At 36.4% G+C, this 12747-nt stretch overlaps 1 protein-coding gene across 10 annotated transcripts in view; it reads left to right on the plus strand.

Annotated features, from left to right (window-relative positions):
• TTLL7 (tubulin tyrosine ligase like 7) overlaps positions 1–12747 on the plus strand; it is a 75196-nt gene that overhangs the window by 42266 nt on the left and 20183 nt on the right. For all 10 annotated transcript variants that reach the window (XR_006179308.1, XR_006179309.1, XR_006179307.1 and 7 more), the window contains 6 exons: positions 4647–4741; positions 5578–5725; positions 5804–5877; positions 8973–9108; positions 9666–9752; positions 12456–12651. Coding sequence is in view for 7 of the 10 variants with exons in the window: in XM_042873213.1 (XP_042729147.1) it covers positions 4647–4741; positions 5578–5725; positions 5804–5877; positions 8973–9108; positions 9666–9752; positions 12456–12651 (736 nt within the window). In the remaining 3 variants the exon portion in view is untranslated. The remainder of the gene's footprint in view (positions 1–4646; positions 4742–5577; positions 5726–5803; positions 5878–8972; positions 9109–9665; positions 9753–12455; positions 12652–12747) is intronic.

Genomic DNA, 12747 nt, shown 5'->3' on the forward strand with positions numbered 1-12747 from the left:
CAATGGCTTTGATGTGCTGGCTAAAATCAATGAACTTCGTCTGTACTACATATACTTTTCTTTTTGTCCAGCAATCCCTTTGATTTACGTCTGCACTTTCCAGATTACCATCTATAGAATGCCTGTAGTTTGCACACAGGTTCTTTGAATGACTGAAGTTGCTCTGTGTAGGCATTTCATCTAACTTCATAGCAAATCTCTCTTCTAAGAGAGATGATGAATCAAACTCTTTGGTGAATCCATTATGAAGGACGCTCCTCTATCTCCTTGGATGTTTACATGAAATATCAAAATCTGGGGGTTTCTGATTTACTATTTATGCTGTAGGGCAGTCTCAGAGGAGAACCCCTGGATTCCTTGTTTGTGAGGGAGGAACCTGGCAAAATAATAAGTACTGCTTTTGGATTTTGGATTGCTGCAGAATACTTCAGGGCTTGAAAAGTTGTGTACTTGGTTGTTATTATCTTTTTAATATAGAAGGTTAATGATCTCCTCTTCTCTTTTTGATAATCCAGATATCCTTTAACTTATTTTGCTAATGTTGATCTAAGCTAAGAGAAATTTCAAACTGCAGAATGTAATCAGTTTCTGCACTCATACACAGATTTTCATGGTCTCTGCTTGTCTTTTTTGTAGCACTCTCAGAGCAAACACACAGGGTGTGTATATGTGTGTGTAAAAGTACACACATGTAACATATTTGCCATATATATACACACCATGTGTGGTATAATACTGAACAAGCATACATTGCATATATGTGTACTAGACATAATAATGTATACCCAGTGTGTACGCACGTGATGTAAAATAATAATGCACAAGATACACAATGTACAAAAATATAGGTATTTATATAGAGTATTTTTTTCTCAGGCTTCTCCAGCCTTCCACTCTTCTCTCGTTCCACCATTTCCCCGTTTCCGAAGCTCCCCAGGGCTGTGCTCTCCCTAGCAGTGGGAACAAGCACTAATGGCAAGGCTCTGCATGTTCCCAGCGCTGTGGGAAAACTGCCAAGACCAGATCAGGACGGCCAATCTAGTTCTTGCTTTCCACAGCTCGCAGAGCCGTTCTGTTGTAAAGTTAGCTTAATAAACTATCATAGGAAATAAACTGCGCGGCGCTGCAATGACAGCTTTCCTGAGATGACTTGTCTTTATATTCGCCGTTATCCCCGTACCGCTCCCGCCCCGGGATGCTGCCGAACTTCCGGAACCTTCCACAGCGCTGAGCGCAGGGAAACGCACCGCTGCCACCTGGTGGCGCCGGGCGGCCCTGAGCGGCGCTGCGCCGCGCCCGCGGCTGGCATCCCTCGGGCCAGCTGTTCCACGTCATTTCCAGTTTTACCATAACTTTGTGTTTTACATTTCACAGATTCTGTTCTGTACTCCTTTTTTTAATCTCTAAACCTAGTTTTATCTAGTCCACAGGGTTTCATTGTGAACATTACTTGGCTCGTTGCATTTAACTGATGCTTGAATTATTTTTCAGAAAGTTGCTGCATAAGTATAATCTTTTGCTTGAGATCAAGCTCTTCATCTCAGTCAGCAGCATAGTTTGTAACCAGTAACAGCATCTCATCTGATGCAGTAGGGTTTTTATGGGCTACAGATTTCTTTTTTTCTTTAAAAATGCTGTTCTGAGAGTCACTGTCTTAATGGAGAATTTCATCCTTTCCAAAACATGCTGTCCTACAGGTTGAGTGGAGATAAAATATCTGTTACTCAAAAGATGTTGTATTTTTTCCCACTGATTTCAGGTTTATTGAACTCATTATGTAATCTCGTTATTGAGCAGTGGAATATTTCTATTCCTACTGTGTATTACTAGAGATGGGAATGCGCTTGATTGCTTCCATAAGGAGGTGAAATGCCAGACTAAAATTTTTCCCAGGTATTGATGAAGATGACAGGGGAGTTAGTATGTTAGGCATTTGCAAAGCTTCATTTTTTAAAAATCAGTATGTTTTGCAAATGTAGCTGGAGGTGGGAGCCTTACATGCTTCAGCTTACACTGCTTAATTTAACTATTACAGGTATGAAGTCCTTTGCTGACAAGTGTTTAGTTGTGAAATATGCTGAGCTCCTCAACTGCTATGCTCACAAGTAGTTTGATTAAGTGTCTGCGCTGTATTTCAGTGAAAGCAAAAGTTGAAGATTTTGGTTGGGGAAATTAAAAACTTGTGGAGAGTTTAATTCTACTACTAATACTACTGAAAGATAGTTAAAACTGTGACATTATGAAAATGTGTGAGAAATGTTGTGTTCAATAGTCTATACCAAAAATACTATAGTTATAACGCAAGTGTGTTTTTTTCTCTTTTTTTTCTTTGTTCCCTTGTGTATTCTTATATGCATCAGACTTTTGAAGTTTTGATGATAGTTTATCCAATAAATATAGCATAAACCTAACGCATGACACTGAATAGGAATATCTTGTTTCTGAACATGCTTCAGTATAAAAATATAGCCTTAGATACTTATTTCTTCTGACATTTAACCTGTATTGAAGTTGAATAAAGTATTCAGATTCTAGTCACTAGGTATGCATGCTTCTGTGTCCCTCTGGCAGAGCCCAGCAGAAATCATTTGATCTTAGAAATGTCTCATCTTCCATCTACACTGGGTGATAAGCAGGCTTTATACTTAAGGTCAGCTGTCAAGACTGCCTTCTGAAGTTTCCTGATGTGAGAAAGGAGAGATAGTGAACAGGTGGAGAAATTTAAAAGAAAGGTTTGTTAATGCAGCATCCTTGCATGTAGTTGTACCAAATCAAAAGGCAGTTCAAACATCCATACATGCAGTGAGCACGGAATAGCCAGTTGACTTTAAATTCACAGCTGCTTTCTCTGTATTAACTTTCTAATGTACTCAGTTGCTTGGATTTTGTGTTGGATCTACTGCTACATGAAACGCTGCACTAAGACAAGTTTGCAGCAGCCATCCAGAACTGGATCACTGTTTTCACTGTCTGCCTAGTTGCTCCTCAGGACTGAGGTTACGTTAGGGTCAGAATTTCAATCTTTAGTCATGAATTGTGTATCAAAAAACAAACACCAACAGTCCTCTGCAAGTCACAGAGTAGAGCTCCAGTTCTAACTATGAGTACAGTAGCATTTCAGCTTCTTAAGTGTCTGCCTTAAGTGGGGTGATAGTGTAATGTTTCCCAGTAGCATTTGGTTTCAGAACAGCATTTTAAATTCCTTCTTACATCTTTCCTACCCCTACCTTAGTTTTCTGCTTATTAAGCACAGTCAATGTGGTTTTGTTCAGAATAGCTTATTTTTGGCAACATTCACTCTGTAGGAGAGAGACTATAAATTATTTTATACTTTTCAGGGTGTAATTCAGAGTATACTTCTAAGAGTAAATTTTTAGCACTTACAGACCTACCTAGTTCAGGTCTGTGTATGTGTGCATCTGGCAGTCCTGTGAGTTCAATATTGGACTAATGTAGCATTTTACGTTTCAAATAATTTCTTGTATTTAACTGCATTCTAACTGAATTTAAGGATTCACTGTGCTGATTCTAGTAAAATGCTAGAAATTAACTGATTGGAAGTTTTAACGTTATATTTGTCCGCTTACTTGTTTTTGATGCATGAACAAAGCATTTCAAAGCCAAATATTGTTAGTTGCTGTATGTTACTATGGAGTCAAAAATTCAGTACAGAATATCATATTGTACAATATCTAACGTTTCTTCTGAATAAGAAGCTGGGGCTTGATTTTTACATTTCTGATTCATTTCAGTGAGCTATTTGTGTATTTAGGTATTTGTTGGACTGAACCATAGTACTCTATGTTGTGTTTCACTTCTCATTTGCATGTGATACAAGACATTAGTTTTCACTTCTGAATCTGTTAGTCTGTCCCTTCCCTCACCAGCACTGCCCATTCACAATCAGCACGATTCCACCCTCTTACTAGCACCTATTGCTCATGTATAGCCCTTTATACAAGCCTGAAAGGTGTTCCTTGAGACATTTATGCATTTACTTTATTCTCCCTCAAAGCTTTCCTGAAAGCTTTTCTGCAGGGGCTCTAGAGCTTGGCAGTGGTTAGATGATGCCTGGTGAAGTCTCCTCGTTTCATTTCCTTTCTTCCTCTATGTTTATATTAACATTTATGATGTCTTGCTCTGCACTTAGATTTTAAGTAACTCATTCTGTTATTTATTTATGTTTTCATACCACATGCTGATTTCTGTTTTTACAACTTGTTACTTTTCAGAGTAGAACTGTATTCCAGACTAGGAACAAGGAAAAAGTTTCCTGTGCTGGACTCCTGTAGCACAGCACATAGTTATAATGTGCTTAACAGCACTTGCTGTGGTAGATTTCAAGCCACAGCAACCAAGAATGCATTAAACTGGATTTAAATTGCCAGTACTTGAATCAGGTTCATCCTGAGTGTCTGGATAAGTTGATGTCTGAGAGGTACATCTCCTGGCTCCTGATTTCTGTGATGATGCTTGATTCTCTAATTATTTAAGAAATACAATCTCAGATGAGCGTTTCAACGTGTTCTCTTATTCTCTGTGATATCTGAAAGAATGTCTTTTCCTGTTACAACAGATAAGTTCCTAATGAAGTTGAGCATTCCTTTTTTTTTTTTTTTTCTTTTCCTTATTTTTTCTTTTTCCAGATTAACCGAGCCCCAAGCTTTGGAACTGACCAAAAAATAGACTATGATGTAAAAAAGGGTGTTCTGCTAAATGCATTAAAGCTTCTCAACATAAGGTAATCTTGTCTTCTTCACTTTGGCTCTCTTTTTTTTTTTTTTTTTTTAATTGGACTAGTAGAGTGTGACATTTCTTTCCCTGTTTAAATTCTAAAAACTTAAACAGTTCTCTTGCTGTGAGTTTTGCTATTAAAAGCTCAAATTTAATTTTTAAACCTGTTCAAGTGCTTGCCAGAAATGAAGTGGTAATAGTCATTTTCATGCCTTTTAGATGCTTTTTCAAACAGATCTCATAGTGGGAATATTAGTGTAGTCATAGCAAGTTTGCTCTGACAATAGTTTCATGCAGAGTCATAAGGCATACCCCTGTGTAAGAAAGCCTGCTTGTTGGAATTTGTTGAAGAAAATCTAAACTTCAGGAAAATAGCTGCTACCATATTTCTGCATTAAATTTCAACAGTGTCATTATAGCACACCTTAATGTGTGAAGATTGGCAGCCATAAAAGTTAATATTAAAAAAAAATTCTTAGTGTTTGACTACTCATTTGTGTATCACTAACCATACAAGAACAACTGAAAGCTGCAGATGGTTTACTTGAAATGAAAGTGCATTTCAACTCAGCTGCATTATGTCAATAACCAATGCTTGATAAGGCAGTAAATCTTGATGCTCTGATTTGAGTTCTGAAAAATAATGCCTGAACTCTTCTTACTGCTACTTAGCTATCAAAACCTGCATGGGGGCTTATTTAAGTGAATGTGCTAGATATATTCTGCAATGTATTTTGCTATAGATGGTCTTTAATGTTCTCTGTAGAGAGAATAAACGTTTTTCTAGTTCTTTTTGAAGTATTCTTTGTGGATTGATGTACCTTAATGTTCCTTGTGATTCAGAACAAGTGATAAAAGGAGAAATTTAGCCCAACAGAAAGCTGAAGCTCAAAAGAGACTGTATGGTCAAGGCTCAGTGAAAAAACTGTTGCCAGGTTCTTCAGACTGGGAAAAGCAACGCCACTCACTGGAACGGAGAAAAGAAGAACTGGTAGGAAAGAAAAATGCTGTTTCTTGCCCATGATTTACGTTATCTTTGTTTTAATTGTCTTACTTTCTTGATTTATAGAAGGAAAGACTTGCACAAGTACGCAAACAGATTTCCAAAGAAGAGCATGAAAATAGGCACATGGGGAACTACAGGTAACCATGTGAGCTATATCAATCAGAAGATTTAATGCATTCATTGTTGGGAATAAAGGGAATAAACATTTGTGGCAGATGATAATGTTATGACAAAGATGCATTGATAGAAAACACAGATTAGACCAGGTGATTTATTTATTTATTTATTTTTGAGGTCTTTCTCTGGTTCTGTATTTTTGCATGCATTTACTTTATATTGCATCAATCACTCCAGTGTTTGTGCAAAACATTTGCTCCAAAGATGTGATTGTTCAGTGTACCGAGTGTACCAAGAAGCGTGATTTTCATTTTGGACTTCTTCTGTAATCACAAATGGCAATTCTTTTCTCTGGGGTGGGATAGGATCAGGATGTTAATATGCCTGCATTACTCTACAGAGAATGAACTATCAAATCTGAACGTTCTCTATGATGCTTCAGAAGCCTTGTTTGTGCTTCTATCGCATTAATATTTCTCTTGGTTGTAATTGGATTTGGCCAGAAAATAAGCATTTATTTTACAATGTTTTTATTATTTCTTGACATTAGCTTCTATGAGAAGTGAATGCAAGGCAATGAATATTTGGTGAAAAGGAGCAGAGCACCACTGAGAAGAGATGATGGGAACATTCACCCAATCTTTGTAAAATTCATCTGGGATGTAAGAGGTCTGGGTTCAAATCTTTCATTCTGAATTAGTCAGAATGCATTTACTGCTGTTCTTCATCTCTGCTTTTTGAGCAGATGCTCTATACCAACCCAGTAAAGTTCTTATTTAAACACACACAATTCTCTTTTTTTTTTTTTTTTTGACAAATTGTCTTTGCTTACAAAAAAAATTACATCTTTGTAATGTTCCCAGCTTTAATTATGTCTTTTCTTGATACATGTAAAGATGAGCTAGTACATAAAAAAAAAAACAACACAATGAAAGAGTTCTTTTCTTATTAATTGAATGAGAAGGAGAAACATCATAATGCTTTTAATACATTTTGCTTTATTGATAACTTTAACTTTTTAACTGGTCCCATTTCAGGTTGCTCATCCAGCTCTGGACTGAAAATGAGGCAAATCTTCTCTTTATTAAGCTTTTTGGTTAATCTAAAACAATAAAAATGCAAATATTTTTATTTTTTCTTACGAAAAAGTAAAGTGGCATTTCGTGACAAATGTGCACATGTAAAAGGGCTGAACAGCAGTGTGTTTTCATAATATCATGTGTTCACAAAAAGGCTGGAGAGTCAGCAGAGCCTGAGAAGTAATCTTGGCTAGAGATTCAGACAGGTGTTATCTAAGCAGTATTTTCTCTTTGCGATGTCCTTCTTGCAGAGCAGGACTAGTTCCTCTCAGGCACTGCCATAGAATCATAGAAATTTTGCATGCTAGCTTTGCTGTGTGAATTCATATTGTTTCCAGAATGAAAATCTACAGAAATCTTTATGTCCAGACAACTTTTGAATCCTAATCCTATGAACAGTGTATTTTTTCCCATTAACCTCAGATTTTGATAAAGACACTGTGCTTGTGAATGTCAGTTCAGGAAGCAGCGTAGTCAAGTGTCCACCTGCAAATACAACTAGCCTGTCACTTTCATTAGGATCTTGCGGTGTTTCAAAGCAGGAGCTGTGCTTTCAAGCACTTGTGGAAAGAATGTGTATGTCTTTGAAATGGTCTTTGACTACAGTGTATTTCCATATATGTTAGGGTAAATACCTTTTTTACTTTAAAGAATGAGGGCTGCTCTGAAAGTAATGCCTCCCATTTTATGTTGACCCATGAAATCAGAGGTGGATGTTGGTGAGGTGGCAGTAGAGGTTGAACCTTCCTACCAGTATCCCATTACAGTTTGTTGCCGTATGACAGATGGCAGCAGAGAAGAAGTCTGACAAATTGGTGTCTGACATGAAAGGGCAAATGAAGCAAAGGGGTGCCACTGAATTCCTCCATGTGGAAAAAGTGGCACCCACTGGCATCCATTAGTGCCTGCTGAACATTTATGGGGACCAAACAGAGGATTTGAGCACTGAGATGGTGGGTGATGTGTTTCAGCGGTGGTGATAGTGACAGTAATTCACCTCTGCTGGTGCAGGTTGTTACCAAAGTGGAATGCAGACTGTTGCTTATTGCTGGTGAAAATGCATGGCTAATGTTGATGATTGTGTTGAAAATTAGTGTTCTGTAGCTAAGGTTTTTCTCTTTCAAAGAGTGGTGTTGTGGTCTTCGTATCTGATGTAGTTTCCATGGAAATACATAGGAGGCATTACTTTTGGAGAGACATACATAATTGTTCTATGCTACATTTTCAGCAGTGGAACCAACACCATAAAAAATGATGACTACACCTGGGTTAGAGTTTGTATAGGTATTTTATGGAAACTGAACCACCTTACAGTTGAGTCTAATGAGACTGTTCTTTTGCCACTGCTACGAAATCGTAACATAAAATCTTTCCAATGAGAAGTTTGTAAAGCAAAAGGAGAGAAAGCACTGTAAGAATTCCACAAAAAATAATCCAAAACATACCAGACATGTATTGCCAATTAATTTATAAATAGTGCTTATGCTTTGCACAGTGCAGGCAGAATTAATTTGAGTTATTCATTACAGTATGTTGTAAGTTAGTATCCCATCTCCATCATTCAAGTGCAGCACATATTCAATCTTTATGTTATGTCCATTAACTCAAAGAATTGCTCAGATTTTCACTGTTTTTTATACTTTGTTGCTAATACAAATTATTTCGTTGCACTGAATTTTACATGCAATACTTTATCAATACTTCATTTACACTTGGATGTATTCAGACTGATTGAAATTTCAGAGAGTATTGCAAAGCTGTGCTCCTATATATCTCTGGAATGGCTTGCATGGGATTTTTTTGGCTGGCTAATTATGTTTAAACATGTAAGTGTTCACTAAGCTAAAATTAGATTTGGAGAGCATTGCTAGGAGCATATGTCTCATGATATGGCATTGCATAATAATTACAGATGGGATACATATGCATTACCATGAACTAGCTGCATGACTTTTGTTCCTAGTCTGATAAGTAGCTCAGAAGATACTATGCTTATCAGTAGAAGATGCTATTTAATTTTTTTCCCCCTGTTTCAGGCGAATTTACCCTCCTGATGATAAATCATTACTTGAAAAGTATGAGAGTTTGTTAGCCACTGCTTTCCAGACATTTCTTGCTGGGAGAGCTGCTTCACTTCAGCGGGAAATGAATAACCCATTAAAAAGAATGAAGGTACTGATGCATAGAAGTCTTGTCTTGAAGTCATTTTTCTTGGAATTCACATCCTTGCAGATTACTTTCATGATAATGATGTGTGATGGGTAATAAATAACATTTGATAACATTTTCATCATACTTTGTATTGCTTGTGGGCTAGAATCTTGAATTTGGATGAACTGCAGTGGGCCCAGAGTGGAGACAGGCTCACTGACTTCCATTTCCCCAATCCTCGGCCTTATACTTGGCAGAAACTGCTTATGAGCTGGTCATTACCTCCTTCTTCCTCCAGTAATGTCTCCAACCCATTGTGCACTTCTACAGACTAGAATAACTGATATCATAAAACACACACAGCTCCACTATTTCAAGGCATCCCCAAACTCGGCTTCATTGTTTACTTACACAGTCAGAGATGAAGAATAGGAGAATCCTATTCTGGAGTATTCATTGTCTTATTTCAGGAACAGGTTATCAAAGTGACTTCAAAGTCTGATCAGTTGGCACTTGAACTTTGGAAGAATAGGACATGCCATCTTTTGGATTAATCATAGTGAAATTCCTATTTCTAGGAGGAGGACATTTTGGATCTTCTGGAGCAGTGTGAAATAGATGATGAAAAACTAATGGGAAAATGCACAAGACAGCGAGGACCTAAGGTATTTGAGTTTTAGATAGCATTTTTCTATTCCTCTCTGGTAGAGTGGTCTGAGGATTTAATCAGGGAATTTAGTTAGCTGATCCTGGTGGATGCTTTCTTCCTCATGCTCCCATTAGCCTGTGTGTTTTGCTTAAAAAATGAAATGAAAAATGGAAAATTTTAACTCTATGGTATTCTTTTTCTCTCTAAGCTGTTTTGAGGAATTGCTGGGTATGGCAACAACTGTTCTACAAGAGACTACTTGATTTCAGTGTGTGAAATGATCTTTTATATCCACAAATTATCTCAAAAGAATGCTTTGATTTTAGTCAATTAGTGCCACTGAGGATTTTTGAGATCATGGGATAAGAGGCACTATGGAAGCTCAAAGGATTATTTATGATCATGATGTATCTGCAGCTTGCTTACTTGCTAAAAACATCATACGATGTATCTTGGAGCCAAAATCTGAATTTAAAGTGAATCTATGTTATTTTTAGCTTAACGCATTCTGGTTGTGCACACAGTTCAATTGAACCTTTGCCTTGAACACACTCTGTATCTCTGCAAACTGGTAAAGATCCTTAAAAGTCTTGCCTTCCCTAAATCTTTAGTGCTCAGGAAATCACACTTTGCCTTGGGCACACTCCCTTCTTTGAAGAAACAGTAGGGAATCTAAACAGCTGGAACAATAAGGAGGGAGAAAAACATTTTTCCCTCATTTTCCTCCATGTCCATACATAAAACTGAGGGATACAAGGTGTGCAGTTGTATAAATAAGCTTTGCATGTAAAAACAAAACATATTTGCTAAAAATTTCAGCCTCTCTCTCTTTCTTTTTTTTTTTTTTTTTTTTTTTTTTTTAATTTGAATGCAGTTGGGAGCTCATGTTAGAAAACAAGCTGAGAGTTTCCAGAGCAAAGACAATTTTGTCTGCAATTAAAAACGTTATTGAATTTTGCATGGCTTGAGAAATATTTTCTGAAAATGTCTTTTTAGTTTCTGGCCTCTAGAGGGCACCTTAGACTTGCATACTGGAAGGTTTACACTGCTGTGTTTATTACACCGCACCTACTGCATGCAAAAAAGATCGAAGGAAATAAAATAAATGTATATACTTTAGAGGAAATTTTGTTATAATTCTTCTGTTATAGAATCAAATGAGTTCAATCAAGCAAAATGAGGGAAAATCAAGCTGATTAGAATTGCTGAGCAATTTACTATAAATAAAATTGTGACTTTGAACCCAGATCTGGATTTTATTTGCTATTATTTCTTTTTGTAATTTCTTTGACCTTTCTTCTTATTCTTGTTCAATTGATCTGAAGTCTTGTTCAGGCTGTTCTTATTATTTTTAAGTATAGAAAGTGTTAGGAATATGCATATGGTAACTGGAAATAAGATCTCCTTTAAAATCCATGATTTTTGATTGGAAATGTTTATTATTATTTCTTGTATAACATCAAGAATGTTTAATAAGTATCTTTCCATGATACATATTATTTCATTATTAGGATAGCTATTTCTGAGAAATCACTAAGTGTTGAGACACCTTAATTTGTCCTTTTGGCTGGTAGGTAGACATCATAATATTCCTTGTTGTGTAGTCTGAACAATTGTCAGGGCTTTCCCCTGTGGGATATACCACTTTATTCTGAATATTTCTTTAACTTTTCCTTTTCTGGCCAGACAGCTTGAGTCTGCATAAACATACTATCACTTCCTTGTCTGGAGTAGAAGTTTAGGTAGCTTGTGTTTAGCTATTAAATATTGTCCTTCATAGTTTATATTTGTGCATTACATTATATTAAAACTTAAATGAATCCTGTGAACTTTTCTATTTCATGCTGATCCAAAGCGTGTTTGGAAATTGCAATATTTTTTAATGTGAGACAAAATTGCTGTCCATTAGACAACTAGGAAGATGAAGCCATCACTTACTATAGATGGGAGTTAATGGACAGAAAGCAAGTAGGGGGGAAAAAAGGGACCACATGAGACTTCTTAGGTTGATAGATATAATGGAGGACATTGCACTGCTGTTGACTGCACCATGACTGCTGTAAGAAGGAAAATTTTCTGCTGTTACCTCCATTCTTGCAACACTGTCTCCTACTTTTTGCTCTTTATCTCACATTAGCCTTGGTAATAGCATGTGCTTAATTACTTAATGACACTGAATCCCATGTACATATGGGATTCCAAAGATGCCTAACATAGCCTGCTGTATCCTTCCAGATCCTGCTTTCTATAGGATGCTCCTTCAGAAGCATACCAGCTGAAGTTCCCTTGTGTACCTCATTACTTCAGAGTGATTATTGTTAAAACATTTCTTCACTTTCTGCAAATACTAGTTAAGGATTGCAACTGATTGTAAATAATATTCTGTATCATTTGACTGGTGATTTTAAACTTTAATCCAATATGTTGGGTAGTATAAATTGTACTTGAAATAAAATGACATTTTCACCTTACTGTATTATGCTGCTATTTGTGTGAGAATGTTTGGGATTATTGTCATTAGTTTAATGAGCTACTTAAACTTTTATTTTAAAATTATGGAAAATCTTCCAGTCAAATTTGGGAGAGTTTAAGTATGTACAAATGAACCTCCATAGCTCACAAATCTAGTAAAATGTTCTTCTGTTTTTTTCGGATTATGAAGAAAATTAATTTTATTGCTTCTTTTTTTGTGTGTGTGTGTTGTTTTGTTTTGCTTCAGCCTTTGTGTTCTATGCCAGAAATTGCACAACCCTTAAGAAAATTTAAGAACTACAGTAGTGATAGCAGCTGTGATAATGGCAGCAGTATGTCAGGGTCAGAAGATGAAACTGAAAAGGAAGACCACAATGAGAAAAAAGAGAAAAAAGTATCATATGATCTTGAAGAAAATAAGTATAAACCTTCAGAACGATCAGGTAAGTGAAATTATCATGCTTCTAGCTAAGTCTGGCATACATGAGAAATTATATAAAATGCTTCACTTATTTCAGAATATATTAGCATTCGTAACT

Source organism: Lagopus leucura, unplaced genomic scaffold (genome assembly GCF_019238085.1).
Source record: "Lagopus leucura isolate 7727_CA_CO unplaced genomic scaffold, USGS_WTPT01 Super-Scaffold_100009, whole genome shotgun sequence".
Classification (NCBI taxonomy): domain Eukaryota; kingdom Metazoa; phylum Chordata; class Aves; order Galliformes; family Phasianidae; genus Lagopus; species Lagopus leucura.